General features: G+C 41.5%; 1 protein-coding gene across 1 annotated transcript; it reads left to right on the top strand.

Annotated features, from left to right (window-relative positions):
- Positions 1–1,369: 1,369 nt before the first annotated feature.
- Positions 1,370–21,066, top strand: cabp7a (calcium binding protein 7a; the record flags this gene model as incomplete). The annotated part of the gene is made up of 5 exons (XM_079221939.1): positions 1,370–1,478; positions 17,700–17,843; positions 17,964–18,076; positions 19,672–19,822; positions 20,936–21,066. The coding sequence occupies 5 exons, from the start codon at positions 1,370–1,372 to the stop codon at positions 21,064–21,066; spliced, it is 648 nt and encodes a 215-aa protein (XP_079078065.1).
- Positions 21,067–21,840: the final 774 nt, after the last annotated feature.

Raw genomic sequence — 21,840 nt, 5'->3', positions numbered from 1 at the left:
GGCTCCATTCAACGTTGGCCTATTACATCTTACCCCCAACTGCTCTGCCAACCATGTCTTGTGAAATGTACAACAGTTCATTTCAAAGGGGTCGCTCTGCACAGACAGCGGTGCAGCAAAGCACAGCTGGAGAGAATGTGAGACAGGAAGACAGATTTCATTTTTAACTCTTCTTCTTCTTCTTCTCCTCTATCAATATGAAACACTGCATGTCACTTCATTCCAGCAAACTAGACCAGCAGTGGATGTTTGGCGTTACAGCCAAACTTAAAAGCGCCTGAAGCTTTATGGATTATAAATTAAGCAAGTGGTGTTGAATTGTGTTTTATTATAGCCTCAGCGCAGTAGGCGGGAATGAACCATACACCTACCACACACACATGATCATCAATCACACTGTATGCTCTCAGTCTAGCGTCGGTGACTAACCGGAATGCGCACGAGGAGAGTATTTGAAAAAAGAGAGAAACAGTAGGGGAGGTTTTGACTGAGTGTGTGTGTGTGTTTGTGTGTTATGCGGGAGGGAATGCCTACACCCATATGTGCAGACGTATGTATGAGAGAGACATAGTGACGGGGGTGAGACGGGAGGGAAAGAGGAGACTGTCTGTCTAAATATCAGAGCTTTCCTCTTTCTTTCATTCCCCCACTGAGAATGGAACCACTGACTGGATCGCCCCCGGACCCATGAGCAATTAAGAGCGAGCGAGCTGTCTTTGAGGTAATGAACACGCGCGTATATACCTGGCATCCTATCGCGCCTTCAACAAGAGACACGTTTAGACACATGTAAGGCGAATTCCCCTCATCGGTCCTTTTTGAAGCGCGGCACGCCGTTTCTGTGGATTATGTGAAGCTGGCTGCTGGATCCCGAGTGCGTCAAAGTGAGAGGCGCACGGATCCAACAAGTGGATGCATACAATTGCTCTCAGCAAACAAAACGCCGGGACCGAAAACACAGCAAAGCAGCGGAGTGATGAGCTACAAGTCAGCGTACCGATTGATCGGCGTCTAACCTGCAGATGTGGAGCTTGTCTTGTTTGGTGGTGATGTATATATGTGCGCATTGTCTCGGCCCGAGGTAGTTTTTTTTTTTTAATTGTAGTGACTTCGTGTATCAATAAGAGCATTTTTTTTTTTTGCCGTGAAAAATAACACAACTGCAATGAGGTAAGGGCACCCGACATTGAATTCCTTCAGTCATTGACCGAAAGCCAGATTTCCGCGGACACGCTGCGGTATCCACCCTCTCCCCCCCATCCATGGACTCGCTTCTCCGTTCCCTCGGTGACCGTGGGGGGAAGTTGGGAACCTCTCTGTAGACATCTCTGTATGACGAGGGTGCAGGTGGCAACCAAAGGTCGCAGTCATGCCGATGCATCCATGCACCTCCACGTTGATGTACCGGGGCACCTACACCATCCCCGACATCCTCTCCTACAGCGCCCCGGTGAACCTGCCCGAAGACGAAGTTGAAGGTGAGACGTTACCAGCTCGCGCGTAAACCCGGGGCTGTTCAGAGGCGTCTATTCGTGACGGACTCACGCAGTGCATGTGGCTGTGCTCAGCGCGTTCAGCACATTGGACAGCGCATGGAGATCCGTTTAAGAGATATTTACAGCTTAAATACAGGCCTGTTTTAGGGTTTGGGATTTATTTTGAAAGCTGATGTATGAACAAGAGTGTGCAAAACTAATCACCCACTTTGTTGTCAGTGTTACTCTAAGATCAGCTATCTTGTTCCAATTTTATTTCATTGATTGGGAATATAGATGTGCAGCTCATTCCATCGGTCACATAAGTGTGCTCCAGTGTGGAGCTGGTGACTGAGACGACGCATCCCTGCACCCTTTCTGTCACAAAGTGTTGCTTCTTCGGGAAAGCGATGATGCATTGGCTCTCAGAAGCTCTTTGGTGAACATTTGGTTCACAGAAGCCCAGTTTCGCTGGCCCATCAAGTCTTTCACATACTTTCTGTTAAGCTAAATGATCCAAACCACATCTCTTGATTAAAATAAAAAAAAGGTTACCTGAAAATCATCTTTCAATTCAACCTCCACAGCACTGTAGTAGCACCTGTCTGCCAAGAGAAGCATCTTCCAACAAGCATGCAGACACATGACAACCATTCTGAGTGATTAGTTTCTTTTTCTCATACCTGGAGCACTTGTGACGTGAACCTGCAACATCTGCATCGTTATCATCCAGCAGCCACATGGAGTCCCAGAGCGAGTAAGTTCCTGCGTTGTTGCCTTTAGTGCAGCAGACATGTGATCCCTGCTGAGTGATTTGATCAGTGTGCCTCTCGTCCTTGTTACCTTTAATAATGCAAACATTTGTAAGGGCCACAATGTGGAGACGCATGCGGATCTGACTGGTCTGCATGTGGACAGATTCAGGGAGATCACGTGTGCACACATGTCTTTAAAAGTGCTGCATATCTAATGAGGTGCTGATTAAAACGCTTACGTGTGAATTACAGACAAGCTGGGGCCTCGTGGGGAACTGTCAAGGGAGGCTGGTGTAGAATTTCCCAGGGAGGAATCAAAAATTAACTGTAAATTGAACCAGGAATACACAACCACACACTCCTTCTTTGTCTCACACAGACACACGTATACGGCAGAGGTTAACATCTTGCGATACTTGACGATAATTAGACTCACTGAGCAAAAGAGGCCAAATATGAATTGGTTTTGACTCCCGAAAAGGTGTTCAGTGAACGGCCTCAGTATCTGTGACATGACATCTGTTTCAGAACGCACACAGCACCTGAAACAACAGGAATGGCTGCAAGATAGATCAGGCTGATTTTGAGGTGCCATTGTGCCTTCTGCATTTTTTTCTTCATCTTTTTCTTTGACAGACATCAAACTGAGCCTGGGATAAAAAGAGAGGTCTAAACAATTAGTGCTGAAAACTATCTTTGCACAGCATAACATAACTCAGCACTCTATTGCCAAACTTAATTTCCAGTGTACAGAGACTTCGCATGGCAGAAATATATTAGATGGATGCACAGAAAAAACAAAGATGGATGTCTCATATTTCAATCATCTTGTTTTGTATTGACTTGGAGAGATGCTTTTGGTTGTTGAGATTCAGGAATATCAGTTTCCTCTTCTCCCTCCCACTATAATTTACAGTCAGTGCTTCATTCTGACTCCAGTTAGTCAAATCCACCTGTGCCGCCTTGCTGCAGCCACTTTGGGCTTTACAGATCAACTCATAGTGGCAGTTAGACTGGAGAAGCAATGGAGGCTTTGTGGGGCGAACAGGAAAGCCTGAGGTGATGCACAGTTACCAGCAGTGACAGTGCCTTCTCCAGCTGCTGGAGAGCATTAGTGATCCCGTGTGAGGGATGTCTTACAGGTTGTGGGAGAGGCAGACTTTTTAAAGGCAGTGTCACCGAGCAGATTGAATGCTGTTGTTGTCAAGAGTGTAACTGAGGTTCACAGCTTTTCCTGCCAGATAGCATAACATGGGAGCAAAACAGACGAGACAGGGCTGAATGGCTCGTTGAATAACAGCGAAAGAAAGTGACTGTGAATACGTTACATTGTGCCAAGGTGTCTGCTTTCCGCTGTATTTTAGCTTTCGGTTACAATCTTGCCTTTGTCATATTTCCAGCTGCTCAAAGATGGAGGACATGGCTAAGAGCGAGCGAGCATGCTGACATCATAATGCATTTTCCTGCGAAGAAATTTCATGTTGCGTGATACATTCACCGACTTATTGCACTTATTTAATTTGTTTTATTCTGCTATGATTTAGAAACTTCCTAAAGGGTCCAGGCCCCCTTCAAAACATACTACACATTGTTTTATAGGCTTAATACTTAATTATTCTAACTAACTTCAAAATGTCATATTTTGAACACATTCCCCCTGAATATGATTTTGAATTGAGGAGGTCCGCTATTACTTCTGCTATTACTTATATGCATTCAAGCTGTAATTATGGTTAAATACAATGTATTGTATATGTTCCATGATGTCGACAATACTTTTTATGCAACACTGCCCTCTAAAATCCCAAATAACTTTCTTATACAGTTACGTAACGAGCGTAAACATAGCGTTTACTTTTGGTTTCACAAAGCGGCCTCCTGGGTCAAATTCCCGTGTCTGTGTGAGGTGATGACTATTTTCTCCTTCTTTATAATTTGCATTATGGTTTGGAGAAACATGCAAATCAAGCATTTCTTTGCTGCCAACTGAGCTGCATAATAACAATGCTTTCATACAAGGCTTGCACATTTGATGAAGGAAACAACTAAATGTGGAAGGGTTACCACTTCAAATCTTTTAATATAATGGTAGTTAATAAAGGTCCGAAGAACTGAAGGAAACAATTTAAATGCGAACAATTTCGTAAATACACATTTTTACACATGCAGCAGCAGGATCACTCAGACCCCAATTTTAACAAAACACAATGTCCTCGTGCTTCTCGGAGTGCAGATGCAGTAAAAGTCAATCATTTTAAAATTATTATTATCAATTCATCAATCTTGAGCGCCAGTTTGTGTCTCGTCACCGCTCGCATCTCCTGAGAGACGGACGTGAATTGCCTGGATGTCTGGAAGTGTCACATACATCAGCTCGGCCGTCAGAGAGACGGGGCTTAGTCACGAAAACGAAAAAGCAGATTAGTGAACGTGTGTGTTTGGGTGCATGTATAGGGGAAGGAGGCTGAAACCCTATTGATGGCCATTTTCAATTACTGGTTTGAACACCGCAGTGATTGGACCAGCAGCACCATACCTTGTGGCCCCGAGAAGGCTGTCAAAGCTATAATTGGAACAAAACGTTAGTTTTCTGATGTTCTTTCAGCCTCTGTCTGTGAATGTGTGTGTTTAAGGTAGCAGGGGAGGGCAATACGACAGTGGAAGCATAAATTCAACACTTCATATTGGGCTCCACATTCCCCATTTCCACAAGAGGAACGGAACAAAAATGATAACTGTTGGCCAAATTACCGGAGCCTAATATAGTTACACACACACACGCACACACACACAGTGTCAATATCACTGCAGGTGGAATTAAGTGCTAGCCATTTCCACACTGCCTAACAGCAGCCCTATTGGAAGCCGCTTTAGAATAGTCCCAGGGCTGCGCTTAAAGTATTTGTAAAAGGTCCCAGAGTGAAGCTCATGTAAACAAGTGTCCTGTAGACACAAAGCAAAAGATAAGGCGGGATCAGAATGTTTGCATCTTTCCGAGAAAGTCATGATCCAGGCAGTTTATCTATCCGTCCAGTTCAAATCTGCTCGCTTTCCTTTAATCTTTTCCAACATGTGTTACTGTTAGAGTTATAGAATGATACAAATTCCAACGTCTGTCTCTCGTTTATTCACTGTGCCTCATGTCCATGGGAACACAATTAGCATACAACTCCCCTCAAGCAGTCTTCAGCCATTTATTTAATGACTTCGGCTGACCTTTTCGTTGTTACTGACAGATTTCCTGAAAACACCTTAATTCATTTCTGACCAAGTGTGAAAATAGAATGCATTCACAATATAGTCAATAAATGCTGATATTAAGGTAAATTCCTTAATTTGACATGCATGAGCAACCTGCTGGAAATGATTAACAAAAGGGTTATTTGCCTTTCGTCTAATAATTAAATGTTATGCTTTAAAACATGAATAAAATGTATTAGGGAAGTAGTAGAAGACACAAATGTGAATTAATTCATAAAAAAAAGCAAATGCAACACAAATAAAAAGAGAAGCAGATAGGGGAATTGACTCTATTTACATAACATTGTTGACTGACATGATATTTGATACAGGGACCCATTGTCTCCGTGAGATGGGCTTTTCTGCTGTTTTTGTTTTGGCAAAACGACAAGAATCTTGGCCGTCACTCAAGCGTAACCTGTTAACGGCGTAACGTAAACATGTCCATGAAAGTACAGGCATTTCGCCATGTATTTATTAATGACGTTTCCGTGTACTTTGTACTTTTGTACTATGTAAAGTTCTCATGTTGCTCATGGGGAGTAGTCGTCTTGAAACCACAAGGTAGCCGGTTCGATCCCTGGTCTCCCCATAGTTGGCATGTTGAAGTGTCCTTGAGCAAGACACTGAAGCCCCAGTTGCTCCCAGGGCGCTTCACAGCAGAACACTGCTCCTTAATCACTAATGATGGGTAAAATGCTGAGAATAATTCCAATTCCAGCTCTGGTGTGTTTTGTTGGGCATGCATGCCTTCTCTTAATCACTGGAAACATCAAAGTTTTTCGCAGGCCAAACCTGTCACAGAAGCCCAGAAGGGACAAGTCTCTCAAGGAGCATTTCAAACTCGCGTTGTAACCGTCTGCCGAAATCAACGCCGCCTACATAGTTATCTCTCCGTTTGTTCGCGCTCGTGGCGAGAGAAGGGACTTTCCTCATCTCCAGATCGAACACAGATTGGGTTGTCAATTCTGCCCCGGAGACATGGAGCTAAGATGTTGGAAACGGGAAGGGATTGGATGAATGGAACCAAAGCAACCCGAAAGATAGATTTATAAATACAAAAAAACAGTGTTTACATTCTTTCACTTACTTTGTGATATAAGCAATGGTGGGAAGGTCAGCCTCATCACATTGCTGAATAGGAGATCATCAGCATGCAATCACAGTGTTTACGTTATGACTATGATAAGATGGTTTGCAGTGGCGATGGATTTGTTAGTGCTACTGAGAAGGAGATGATTACTGAGATCATCTTACAATTGCTGATTGTTTTTAGTAATGCTGGCAGCATTGGTTTTAGCACCAGCATTATGAGATGGTCGGTCATCCACCAGTGTTTCAACAGCTATCGGGGACAGCGCTTGGATTGGAAAACTATAGGTGCTTTTTATGTACATATATTAATATACACATCACACTTTAATAATATACTTCCTTTAACGTACTCTTATCGGGTTACGTTTCTTAAACTTTTTGCCCCAGGATTATGTTTTTCTTCTTCTTCTTCTTCCAAATCCCCTACAGTCCCCAACATTGCAGCCCAAAAGCACTACCTACGTTTAAATAAATGGGGGAAGTGGCCGTTTTGCCCCAACGCCTAGGTAAGACTGAGTGCATTACAAAGTTCCCTTTACAACATCAGAGCAGAATTGGGCATAAATGGATGAAATTGGTCCCCCAAAGGGTGTGTCAGAGAAAAATAAACTCAGTGGAGGAAGGAATGAAAGGTTGAATGTGAAACCGTCCAAAATATCAACCAGTTACACGACAATACTGAAGGAAAAGCCTGTTTGTCTAAACTCTGATAGTCAGGGCCCTTGGCTTGTGGACTAAATGTTTTTTATATTTATCTCATATGGGTCCTTAAGTTGTAAAGATGCATTTAAGAATATTTTTCCAAGCTATTCTGAATTCCACTCTGAGTTAAAACATTTTATAAAAATAGTTTGCTTTCACTAGTAATGCATGCCTCTTTTTCATCATTTTTAGTTGTTCCCTTTGCAGAATTTTGACACTGCAAATCGCTTTGACTGACAGCTGCTCAAAGAAATACTGACACCACTGTGTTTCTAATGGCGTAAACTGCCTGTGAGGCGATCTTGTTGTTTCTGCTCTACTCCTTCTGTAGCTGCAGCAGAAAACATTGACTCATCCCTTCGCCCCGAGGTGGAGGGTTGACTTACATTCCTTTGGAAATACTTACATGAATACAAATGAAGATATTTAAAGACATCGACATCTGCTTGGCAAGACAGAAATTATGCACATACCGTATTGCTGTTGCAGAATCAGTGGGCGTTGTGGGGGTGAGCTTCCAAGGGGTCAACCACGACCGTTTTAAAACATATGCTGCTAAGATGATTTTTGATACGCTCACTCATTTTCACAAGTGTGGAGTGTGCACATGATCCAGATGTGTTTGTTTACCAAAACCAAACCTTTATTTCCTTCTCCTATTTCAGCTACTTCAGCTATTGACTGGTATTAGCAAAAGGCTCTCTCCCTGGGAGCCATCATTAGTTCAATTATTGTTCTCTCTCAGAAACAAAAACACCTTGTTTTACCCTTAAATTGGATCCCCTAACAGTTTGTTTCCCCTCGCCTTGACAAGTAGCTTTTCATGCCTTCCTACGGAACAAAAAGAACAGTTCCTCATCAAAGCTTTCTCTCTCTGAAATAATATTGAAACAAAAAAGTGATTCAGGCATATAAATGAAGGGTTTTTCGACTGCCAACCACATTACATTTCCACTTTCTGCCTTTCAAATCCTTTTGACAATGTAACACGTCTCATAAAGATCATTTCACAACTCCGATGGCTTTTGTTAAATGATTAACAAAGAAGAAAGACGTGCGGCAACAACAACAACTTGCTGCTGTAATTATTCAATTATGCCAATGCCTAAACAGCCGACGACGTATTCAGAGTTCATTGTCATAATTTGACTTGGTGGTGTTGGATTTATGAATCTACATAACACTACAGCAGGATGGGGAAGTAGTGCTCCATGTGTGTGGAGGGAAGGTGATGCATCTGTAGTGAAATATCAGATTGTTTGGTTAAAGTGACTGAAAAGCCTCTGATGTTCGTCTGATCATCGTTAGATAAAAACACAGAGGGCAAAAAAAGCGACACAATTTAGTGAAGAAAAAAGACACAAGAGAGACGGGAAGATTAACTTAATCCATTTTGGAAAAGGACGTGGTTCGTGACATTACAGATATGCTGCACCGGGGACACCCATTAAAAGGCACCCTGCTCGTATATAATCAGGATGAGAGTAATAAATCTCACTTTTCGTCACTCTGCTCCATCCTCAACTGTTCCCGCTCTACCTGCATGACGGACGGTCTGCCAAACAGACAGGCAGGCAGGAATGGATTTCAAAATGGTTTCTCTCGGCTGTATCACCTGCCTGGTTAAAACGGGCGGAGTGAAGAAGCTCTGCTTGACATAGATGGTGATAAAAGCGTGAGAGCAGAAATGGGTTGTTTCTAAAAGGGGGAGGTGGAGGGACCCACACCTCCACAGGCATTGAGCCAAAGGTTTTTATTCGTCTTGTGAAACCGCTTCTGAAGGGTTTAAAACTATTTAAAAACAAGTGTGGTTTTGTGGAAATGTTGTGCAGTTTGTTATTTGTTGGCTCTGCATTACGTTTACAAGAACTTTAAAAAGGTGCAATGTGTAGATAAATCCAGAAAACAGTTTTTTTTTTATAGTAAGTAATATACAATTGGTACATTGTACAATTGATCATTCAAATGGCATTCAAATAGCCCCAATGGGCCCCAATGAAACCTCGCATGAATTTTCTGTGTACTAAACCCTCTCTAACTTTGTTCTGCTTCACTTTATCAAAGTCAACCTTTGCAGAGAGAATGTTCACATATTGTGCTATGATTTGGGTTAGAGTTGGACCTTACAGCTGCATCATTTAAAGAAATAATCATCCTGAAAGTGATTTTTTTCTAGGCGGACCTGAAACCTTTTCATTTTTGCTGTGTGTCATCTTCATTTACTCTTAACCAGTAACATCTAGACTGATATTTACACATCTGAACAACATCTCACATGTGCAGCATTTTATTATAACACCACAATTATTTTTTTAAAGGTTGGAGTTGTTGCCGTTACGTCAATGACATCGATGCATTGTGAAGCAGAGATATCTGCTGAAATGAGCATGCTTAGCAGCTAGCCGCGGCCTCTCCAGATTGGTAATGCCATTTGTTCCTCGAGAGGCGATAGTGAGTCACTGTAGCGTCCAGTCTGCTCTTCGTCCAACATGAAAGGATGAAGAAGTAGAGCTGCCCCGAGGGTTTCATGGTTTTTGTATTTTGTGATAGTTTGTTAATTGGATTAGAAACTACTTTGCCCGGGAGGAGAGCATGGGGCATGTCCAATGGGAGCTTCCTCCCAGCCAAGTGGTTCCCCCGTCAGCGAAAACACCAGACGTTCCCAGACCACACAGCCCCCAGTTAGTGGCACAGACTATGTAAACTTCAGATTATAAAGTGGCAGTGTTATTTGTACCAGCTCTCAGAGTTTTAGCAGTTTGTTCGACATTTTGCAGATATTCTTGCTGCAAATTTAGATTGTGTGGACTCGGTAGTAGAGGAGCATGCAGCGAGGTATTACTCATTTATCTTAAAGAGATGCAGAAACAGAACATCTGCTAAAAAGGTTGCACAGGGCATTTGATATTATCCAATGTGACTTCAATAGTGACACAGTTTCTCTGACATCCAGATCATAGCAACAACCACAGTCTCGTATAGATTCTCAGTTAATCAGTTCCTGTAATCTGGCATGACATCTTTCCTTGTCAGGTTGGGCGTTGATGGAAAACATGTGGTGTAGATTAGCAGAGAATATCATGAAATGCTGTGATTACGGCTGTCGGGTAAGTCATTTATTTCCATTTTGATCGATTGTCACGATGGAGAGGATCCAGCAGACTTTATTACCTGTGAAATAAACTGTGATGAGTTATGGAAGGTGAAGTGTTTTTTCCCCCCTGGGTAATATTTCCTCCCTTTGATGAACAATTCTGCAAAGTCTACACCAGACAATAACAAAATCCGGCGTGGAGAAAAACGAGACCCATGAGCGAGTGTTGGATAATCTGAGCTTCTGCTTTTGATTGTTCACTTCTGACCTTTGTTTGAGGTGCTTTTCATGGGTTTTCACCGCGCGGATATTGACCCCGTCTCCGCATTGTATCGGCTGTGATGATGAGAACTTGCAGATTTGAAAACATAAGAGCAAGGGAGAGAGAAAAAAATCAGAGACATATCAATGAATCTCTCTCCCCGCTGGAAAAACAAAGCCCGAAATGAGACGGGCTAAAATGTCACGGCTTTCACTGACGTCAATCATTCAAGGTCAAGTGGGGTTTAAAAAGTCATCCCGGGGATCTTCTCTTATTGAGGATAAAGCACCTCAACCTTTCCAACTTAAAAAAAAGAAAAGTGTCCTTCTCTTGCAGTTTCTCCCTGTGGCAGTGGCAGTGTTGCATTGGCGAGGTTTAAGTGCTTCACATTTCATAATGGGAGGAGGCTCGATCCAAACCCAGAATTGGGATTTTTCCCTAAGACACAGATGATTTACACTCTGCCATATAGCCCTTATGAATACTCCTGAGCCTTATTAGAAGCCTGTTATGGTAATATTAGAATCTTCCGGGTGCCCAAGTCGGCCCATATCCAGCTAAAGATGGATTAAGGTTGCTATGGGTGTTTAAAAATAGTTGCCTAAGGTTCACACGCACAGCAGTGTTTTTCTCACACTGATAAGGTCTTACATAAAGAGTGGGTGAGCTGCAATTACTGATCCAAAGCAGCCCTAAGCACATGCAGGTCTGTCTGAGGTTAAGAGGATTTCTAGCCCGTAAAAACAGACCCTGGATTACATCCACGGACACTTCACCGCTTACAAAAGACCCGGCATGACTCTGTACTGCTCAAAGTGCAAAAGTGTAATTAGCAAAAGTTTTCTCTGATGCTAAATTTAGCCTGAAAAAGGTAAAGCTCTGCTCCAGGCATGCCTCGAAAATCCATTTGAATATTTCCCATGTGGTGCGCTGCCGTTCCGTGAGGATGAGGAGAGTGCATTTCACCCATTTTCTAATGATGACTTTTTTTCCTTATTATAAAAAAAACACCCAAAGATGATGACATTCTTAAAAATCTCCTTCACTCCATCTCTGTATCCTCAAGAGTCTTGTGGAAACCGTTGCAAAGAAAGTGGATATCGTGCCCTCTGTCATTGATGCTTCGCCCTCGCTATGAATCCAAGCACCTTCCTATTTGTCTGCATGAATCGGCTCCTAGTGCTGCGTACAGTTCACACACCGTTGCACTTCATTGATATACAACACTGCACAGGGGGGCGGTGCGATTGGAGTACACAATGCACCTTTCTCTTGTGGTAGTTCAGCTTCAGATGCTTGGCTCTCGCAGCACACGATCTTAACTTGGGCTTTTCATCCTCTGTCAAATCACACTGCGGGGAACCGCATGGCATCACATGTTTGAAGGCCAACAAGCACCTCTCTACATCAAAGCAAATACCACACGCTTTCAACAAATATATTCACATTCCCCCAGTGGAGTTGCGGTATTCGAGACTGAGTTGAAGATGCAACGACAGCATCTTCTAAAAATAATTTGATGGAAAAAAAAATCATGTTTATATCAATACGGTACTAAAGTGAAATGTAGTTGAACCTGGAAGTGAGATTCTTGTCGTATAAAGGAGACGGAAGCAATTACAAAATCTGCAGAAATAAAAGGAAAAATAGACAGTGACAGTCTAATTAAAGGAAAAGATAGCGTCGTTTCTTGTCCTGCTTTTGTGCCAGTTTCAAGCTACTGTTTTAAGCAAAAAAAGCTCCAAAATGTTGGACAGACAGACACAAGTTGCTAATCTACCAAAAGAGAGACCAAAACAGAGCTCAGAGGAGATTGAATACCATTCTGTGTCCACACCAAAGTTTCGCCCTGCGTTCCTTTTCAAGTTTCAACGTTACTTTGCACCATTCCTTTCTGTCGTCAACCATTGTTGCTGCTTTGTTGTTGTGGAAGTCAGACATGTTGAAACCAACAGCCTGTGTCTTGGTTCATGACATCATCCAAAAGCGTTGCACCGAGCTCAAGACGGCTGAAATAATCGGGTTTACTTATAAAGCATCATGAACCCAATTTGAAAAACAGCAAAACTAAAGTAAGATTAGATAAGATATTCCTTTGTTAGTCACGCAGTGGGGAAATGTACAGGCTTACAGCAGCATAGCATACTATAGATATATAGTACAAACAAATCAAAAAACAAGTAATACATAGTAAAAAAAACAATAATAAAAGTCCACAATAAGCATATTATATATACAGACAGAATAACGAGTATAACTATTTTGCACAGTGTATTTATATTGCACAGGTTGAAGTAATGGAAGTGTTTGCCACATTAAAGCTGAAATGTCAAGTTAATAAATAGGGAAATGAATCAACAACAATTTTGAGACAATTTTGATAATCAACCAATCATTTATCAAATAAAAACAACTTTTCTTTGGTCTCAGCCTCTCAGATGGGAGGATGGACGATTGTAGACTCTTAATTTGAGAGGTTTGAAGAGTTGTTTGGACAAAAAAAGCAATTTAACAATCTCAGCTTGGACTGTGGGAAAAATGTTCACAGGCACAATCTCCTTTTTTAGATTTCAGATTAATGAATAACAAAAACAATCTAGATATAGACCCCCATCATATATACATAGGATTATTTTAACAGGTGTAATGGGAAACAGCTGTATGCTATAACACAATATAATACGGGTGGCAAGCATTCTGATTGGTTGAGAGTGAGTCACGAGGTGTAGTTTATTCAGCCATAAAGTACTGTACAGCCTGTTTACATTTAGAGCGTTCCATATCAGTGCGCACTTAAAATAACAGGTAGATTTAAATTGCGCGACCGTTAGTTGTCATTTCAAGCTTGACAGTTACCAAACATGTTCGTGTAAACTTTGATATTGTAACGTCCGCAGTAACGACTCGCAGACGTTGGTTTCCTTAACTTGCAGGTGTATTGCTTGAGTGTTCACAGTATTGCAACGGGGCTCTTCGCTAACAGTAACGTTAGCTCAAACGGAACAGCTAAAAAGCTCACTTAGCATCCCCTAAACTAGCATAACGAACAACAACACACACGTCACGTCCTCCCTAAAATGAGATGAGGAATGAAAAGGGTTTGACCACAAAATCGTGATAATTTCTAGTGAGAGATAATTACGTCGGTCATTTCAGTACATTATTGCACGACACAGTACTGCCTCTCGTACCTTATTGCTTAAGTATCACACAGTGTCATTGTGGCCAGACAAAATATCTCTATCCACTGCTTTGTTACTTAATTTTATTTCTGTGATTTGGTTTGGGAACATGCAGGTGGATCATTGCTACTGACCCACTGTTGCTTTAATTATGTGCCTAGTATTTAGATCCATTTATGTCGAGGCTACATGACTAACTGGTGGTGAAATTTGGACAGGATAATTCAGGTCGATACCAATATCAGAGCTATTCAGTTTTTCTTTTTCCTTTGCCAGAGCATTTATTCAGTCAGGGAAAGAGAGAGACCTTTTTTTTTTATTGTGACAGGGGCAGCTTTCTAAATGAAAATAGAATCACTGTGGGAGCATTCGTGTGGATATGGCACATTTTTGGGGCTCACAGAGTAAATTGAAAATGGAAGAATATACTCGTCCCTCTGAGGACAATTAAGGCGGATAAACTCTCAGAGAGATAGCGCGCTATCTGGATGGCGTGCGGTCAAAAAGAGAAAGGATGATTAGTCAGCCTCTTTTAAATAATTGGAGTGGGGATTTTGTCTGGTGTGCTTTACTTTAGAGATTTGTCGGTACATTTTAGTGGTACTCTGTTTGTCCTGAAGTGCTTTTGATAAATATATTTGCAATGGCGACACATTCCAGCTTAACTGTTGTGTATATCTCTCTGGACTCGATAAGCCATTCAGAATATTTCCAGCGCATGCAGCACTGAAGCGTTTTGTCACAAACCATTTAAAGAATACAAAACAAAACACAAAACAAACATATTTTTTATCACAAATATACGGTGAACCGCTCACAAGTTGGATGTTTTTGCTTCACCTTGGCCCTTGATCAATGAATAAAGCTTTCAGTGGAGACAGAGTACTTACTAAAACGGTGTTGGCACATTCTTTAAGAGCGTGTTTGCCTCCCGTGTGGCAGCAGAATGTTTTTATTTTTTTGTAATGGAAAGCCCCTCTTTCTAAAGTAAACAGATGGAGCGGGGACCTCAGATGGAGACTGAGGTATTGCTATTCTATAAACAATAGGATCACATCCAGGGAAAGAAGAAAAAAACACACACAGCCAGAGGCTCTCAACGATTCAAACTGAGATGTGAAAAATAGCTGCAGCAATGTCATTCTGCAGGGTTTTATAAATCCAGATGTAATTCATGATTGCAAAGCACCCGTCCTGTCTCCGTGGCTCGGTGTCTATTCTGTGCTCGAGTACAACAAGCCAGTTCCTGAAGACCCGCAACAGCATTACACATTGAATGACACGTCGTTTCCTGCCGTCGCCCAACAGCTGATAGGTTTGTCTCCGGCTGTCATGCTGCTGATTCGGGCCTCCGAGGCTCGCCGTCGCTCTGACACTCCGGTGAATCACCGGAACAGCAATTCCCATTTTTCCACGAGGCGGTGGATTGATGAAGTTTTGTTAGTATTACACTTCAATGATTTAATTGGCTGTCAATTTAGAGAGGAGATTCATTTTGATTCAAATTTAAATTCTTATTTTTGCCCACCTAAAAGGTTGTTATTGTGACTGTCACTCAATAGTATAACAGAGATGTTGTGCATCATTTAGCCACAACATTCAGCTCATTTTGTTTTCATTATCCATTCAAAACCCGCTCTACATTTTTAAAAACTTGTTTTAAATTTGCTCTATTCCTTCTATCCTCTGGAAAACACCGTATTCCCCTGAACCTTATCACACGAGGCCAACGTGACTCTTGCATGCCATTTTAAAGGCTTCTGATTCCAACAGATTAGAGAGATTACAGATTTAACATGTGATTTTCCGAATATTTACTCTGCGTATCATCTCCATTTTAAGATTCATCTCCTGCTCTGCTCTTTTGTGTGCTAATCGGGCGTGATGTCGCAAGTCTAACATTGCAGGTGACTCAGATGTGGATGCTACTGCATATAAATGAAGGGATTCAGTCCCTCCTGAAGAGTAAACAAGCGGAGGACGAGGGGAAATACGCAGTGTGGCTGAATGTAGGAATTAACTGCTAAACAATTTCCTGTTGTGATCGTGGCCGTGTGTTAGAGGGTGGCATCTTCTACCCTCCGAACTAGAACTGTGTGTCCAGAACTCGTCTATATTGGATTAGATTTAGCTGAGATTTGAGTTTTTCTTGATGAAGCGGTTTTCTATGTATGTTCTTGTTGTTCGTTTTATCTCCAACTATTCAGCTGTTACTGCGGCTAATAACGTGACCGACATTACTCCAGTGTTTCATTCTAAGGGGCCTCTTCAGTTGTTTAGTATTGCACTTCCTTGAAGTCACAAGAGACATGGTCAAATGGTCAAAATCAGCGCAGCAGAGGGGGGTGTTTTTTTAGTACTGAGACTACGTTTTTCATGATTTATGAGTTAAGTTAATTTGTCTCGAGGTTGAAAAGCTTGGAAGGAGAATGGGAGTGTAACTATTACGTGAACTGGACAGAGGAGGTGGTTGTGAGGAGACAGAGCAGCTAGCAGTGACTTAAACACACTTAAAGAATGGAAACTAAAGTGCTGATCAGCCCACGCCTGGAATTAATCTGCTGCTCAAAACCCAGAACAATCTCACACTTTGATGCTTTTATTAACCACCATTAAACAAAGACCCAGAATCGCAACATTTGAACATTCCCAACAAAGAGAACTGAAGATATCATTACGTTGTCGGACAGTTTGTTAGACTTTAGAAAGTTCTCTCAAGAACCTCAGGAGACGTAACACAACTGTTATCACAGGTACTCTCCACGACGAGTGGAGTGGACCTTCACATGTCAATGTACAGCCGTGGGCATTTTTATGAGACAATGGGCCCCTGGGCAAAGACATGTTGTGTCTATTTGCAGTTTTTTTGTGTACCTTTGAAGCAGTTTTGCATTCTTTGCAGTTGTTATTGTCTCTTTATAGTCTTTTTGTGTCTCTTTGTAGTTATTTAATGTCGCTTTGTGGTCATTTTGAGTGTCCTCCTGGTCGGTATGTGTCTCTTTGTAAATGGAGGATAGGCGGGTCCCTGACACTTTGGGCCCCTGGGCCTGAGCCCGGTGGGCTCGTTCAGTGATCCATCCATGTATACAGCAGCAAAACTGATACATTAACAGATGATGTGTTTAAGCTACACATTTTTTGACCGCCAAAGAGACCCTTTAGCCATTATATATTCTTAAACACAATATTACATTCATTGAATATTCTTCACCATCCACATAACATTTGGTTACACTGTATATTTCTGGTCCATTTTAAAATCAGCTTTTCAGTGGATGGTAGTATGAGGGCTCCTTTCACATTTACGTAATGTTATCAACTCTTGGTTTTTAGCAATCATTTTGCGTTGATAGTAATTGTTTCAAATATTTGGTATCATGTAACCTTTTTGTCATTTATTTGTCTTCCTTTCTAAGAAATTATAGAACGGATGGGAAAATAGGAAATGCAACCACCAGAATATTACATTTCCCACATCTTGTTTGAAGGCAAAACATGTTCTTGTAAGGTTATTTTTGGCACTAAATCTTTTTAGATTTTGGCAGTGTAGAAAATAAGACTTCATTGGTTCGATTCATCCCCATACCATTTTAAATACATTACAGAGTATTACTTTATAATGTATAAATTGTGTCCTGATCTCAGCTCTTTGTTCAAAGGTATTTATCTTATTTTGGCTCCTTTTTTTTTTGTTTGTCATTTGTTCTCCTGAGCTGCCAACCCTCATATAACTATGACTCAAGCATTGATGCGGCATAACAAATGTGTCTTTGGTGCGTGGAACATTTCCCACTTTCATATCCTGCTCAGCTGTAAGACTTCAGCTCATGTGTGTGTGTGTGTGTGTGTGTGTGTGTGTGTGTGTGTGTGTGTGTGTGTGTGTTTTCTCTGCAGAGATCCGCGAGGCCTTTAAAGTGTTTGACCGTGATGGGAATGGGTTCATCTCAAAGCAGGAGCTGGGAATGGCCATGCGCTCCCTGGGCTACATGCCAAACGAGGTGGAGCTGGAAATCATCATTCAGAGACTGGACATGGACGGTGAGGCAAACAAACAGCTTGGATTTTTTTAGCTTTGCTCTCTATTTGCTCACAAAACTTGACTGTAGCAGGCAGTAAAAACCAGCGACAATAAACACCAAACTGTTCCTCTTTTCGCAGGCGATGGCCAGGTGGACTTTGAGGAGTTTGTCACTCTTCTGGGCCCAAAGCTGACGGCAGCTGGGTTGCCAGATAAGTTCCATGGCACTGACTTTGACTCCGTTTTTTGGAAGGTGCTCATTATTCAGTCACCCATTTTCTGGCTATTAGAAAGAAGATAGACAGCAGCTGTAGCTAACATTTAGCCTCTGCCACAGCGCAACTTTAAAGGAAAACCAGTTTTAATTGCCACATGCACTGGGTTGTTAATCGGACGATTTAAATCTGGGAAGTGTGGATTCCCTAAAGAACAGCGTTCCTCATCAAGACTTTGAGTCGGTTTCTCCGCCTCTCCGTGTGTGGCGACAATCTTATTACTTAGAACATTAAAGTCAATTTTTATGTAAAATACATATTAATTTATTTACAGACACCTCATTAGATAATCGACTGCTCACTTTGACAGCGAGATGAAATTAATGGGATGGAGCTCGTGTCTAAGCCTCCTTTGTTGTGGTTACGTGATAACGGCGCCCGTGTGGCTGTCAGAAAGTGAGGCTCCAAATAGAAAGAGAGGGAATTTATGGGAATTCTTGGTGCAGTCAGCGCACGGAAAAATAGATCATAACCAAAGACACCTGCCTGGAGAGTCAAGAAAACCCAAGGGACCGTTGACTCACATCCCATTATATCACCGAAGAGTAATATCAAGCATGTGCTGCTGGATTGATCACAACAGCCTCCGGTCAGACTAGTCAACGTGGATCAAGCTGAGCAGAAAATGAGTGACATAGATGAGCTTTCCAAACGGGCACGGATCCTGGATTGGCAATTATATTGTTGAATCGTTATTTAATACTCTACTTTTACACAATGCTGCTGGTGGAATATAACTAAGTAAAATTAGTCAGAAACTGAATTTACATATTTTATTTCAGCTACTTTAGACTTGGAGGCAAAAATAGATCATTTTTATTATTTTACGCTGAATGTATGTAACTTTCAGACACACATTTCCAGAATACGATTTTACATACAAAACACATGACTGGCAGACAAAATACAATGCATTGATATTAATGCAGGTTAATATATCATACACTAACGCATCAGTAATTATGATGTAATCCAATTAAATACTATATAGTATAATAATATGACTATTGTGCCCTTTTACTTTGGATATCTTATGTACGCTTAGTTGATAATTGTGTTTTTATATCTTATGTACGCTTAGTTGATAATTGTGTTTTTATAGAGTAACAGTTTTAATGCAGGACTGTTGTGGAATATTTTTATACTTGTACTACTACTTCAATTCTTCTTCCACCACTGCATAAAGCATTCGCGTTTGAATTGTTTTCTTTCTTACATCCATCATATTAATGTAGGCTAATTCAATATTAGCATTTTAAACCTCAACGTTATGAGTGAAAACACGAGTGAGTTCAATATTCTATGCTGCAGCTTTGAGAATGTGGAGTTTAAACTCGTCAAGCATGAAAACCACACCGCTTAATTGCTTAAACCTTTTTCGTGTCATATTTTCATTATTAAATTGACATTGTCTACAACTTTTTTCCATGCACAGCTATTTAATCTGTTATTGTGCACACCCTTTTTATGTGTTTTGTGTGAGTGCCTACAGACTGTGTGTGCATGTGTGTGTGGATGTTGTGTCCACCAGCTGTGTCTAAGTTATTGTTGAGTTATGTCTGTCCGTCTCCAGTGTGACATGCAGAAGTTAACGGTGGAAGAACTGAAGAGGCTCCTCTACGACACCTTCTGCGATCACCTTTCCATGAAAGACATCGAGAACATCATCATGACGGAGGAGAACCACATAGAGAACCCTGAGGACTGCCAGGTGGATATAGACAGTAAGGAAGAACCTTCATATACTTTCACAGGCTTCTGGTGTTCATGTGCAGCTGATGATGTGATGCTACAACAGTCATGTTGGAATTTAACATTGTAGTTATGTTGCACACATCTTAACCGCCAGGCCCTGTTGAATTTTATCAAATGTTATTTTATCTCGAGAGCCATTATTCGGACCTACTTAGTCTTAGACTTACATTTGAAAAGAGGCGTCTGTAAATAAGCGGATCATTTTTATTTCTCTTAAATAGCATTCATTTAAGTCATTAAAGTTGTAGAATTCACTAATAGTCAAATCCAGAGTCTGTCCTCACACAATATATTAGCAATAATGTCTTTTCGATAAAACACATTACAGATCTCCCCTTTTGAAAATTCCTCACATCAAGAACTTGCTAGAGCCCCGGCACCAATTTCTCCCATCAGGAGCTCAATAGATCGTAATGTATTCCAGCCGCTCATCAGCACCGTAGGAACAACTGGGTCATGTTGTGTTGTCATTTATTTAAAGTGTAGTTTTAATGATTGTTGGAACCATTAACAAACCAATTCCAAGATTTACATAGCGAACATATTTTTTATTGGAGAAACACTTTTTTTAAAAGACATATGTTGTTTTTCTCGGAGTGGAAATGACCGCTGGAGGAAATAAAGATGAATTCAAATCAATTTTACACAGTTTTTCTTCAGTATTTTGGACAAAAAAAAGAAGTAATATACAAACACAAGATACAATAGATATGAACTTGTCTATTTCCACATTTTGTTTTGCTTCCTTGGTTCCAACGGTTCCTCTGCAGGTATTCATCACCTTTTCTCAGAGCGCTCGTCTTTTAAGCATCCTTTAAATATGCCAGTCAGGTCCCAATCCATCTGCTTGTTGTTCCAAAACTGCAATCAACATTTCAATCTAGATGCAGTAACGCAGCGTACAGGTGTGAAGACAAATTGTCTCGGCAGTACTCCCCCTTTTGTACTTGTGTTTGTGTAATTGTCAACGCTTTGTGATGAGCTCTTTCATTCGGAATCAAGATGTCTTTCAAGCATTACATAACACCTGATTGAGTAGACCTTCAGGTAATGTTTTCTCTCTTTTCCGCCCACCTCTCCAGCTTCCAGCCCGACGCAGCATGTCAAGCAAACTTGTGTGCGCAAGAGCCTGATATGCGCCTTCGCCATTGCTTTCATCATCAGCGTCATGCTCATCGCAGCCAATCAGGTGCTGCGGAGCGGCATGAAATAGGAGCAGCGGGATCTTCAGCCTTGACCACCACCCATAGGCTGCCTTACAGAGAAATGACTGAAGAGATCATGCTAAAAAAAAAAAAAAAAAGAACAACAACAAATACAGACAATCATGCAGCTGTAAAACAGGCCGGCATCCTAATGCTGGAGAGTAACTGGAGTAACGGGACACTACACGTGCAGGAATTTGTCTTGGTGGACAGATGACTATACATATCACTCTTCGTAATACAACATTTAGTATTCATTAGCTATGTGCATTTGAGCAGTGTTGCATTCAGTATGGTGGCAGCTATAAAGAGAAGTGTAGTGAATGTCCAGTTCTGTATTTGTCCAGTGTACCATGCGGTTTATTATAAACGAGTAGAAAGAAATCTGTGAAACATTGTGGAGATGTTGGAGGAAATGTATTCCTGAGGCTGGAAGGTGTTGTTATGTGCGAGGTCTGAAGTGCACGGCGGTGTGGAGATATTGTATGCGGGGCAAGTTTGTTAAAAAACCACTTGGGAATGACAACAGCTTGGTAAAAAGCAAATAATAGGGTTTGCGCGGAGGTGCATTGTGTGGACGGTTTTGCTCATTCAAAGGCTGCAGGGCTTCAATTTGAGCTGTGTGAAGCAGGTTAACAGCGTGGAGGTCTGACTGGATAGGGAACTGGCTGGAAAGTGGCTGGACATGCAGTAAACACTCAACTATCTCCGTCTCCACTGCGGGGCTCTGCGGGCCTCAGAGGATGACCATCATCTATGCATGAAATGCATGGACTTAGTCG

The sequence above is a fragment of the Taurulus bubalis genome (genome assembly GCF_910589615.1).
Source record: "Taurulus bubalis genome assembly, chromosome: 8".
Classification (NCBI taxonomy): Eukaryota; Metazoa; Chordata; class Actinopteri; order Perciformes; family Cottidae; genus Taurulus; species Taurulus bubalis.
The sequence above is the reverse complement of the archived record's forward strand: the minus strand, read 5'-3'. Positions and strand labels throughout refer to the sequence as shown.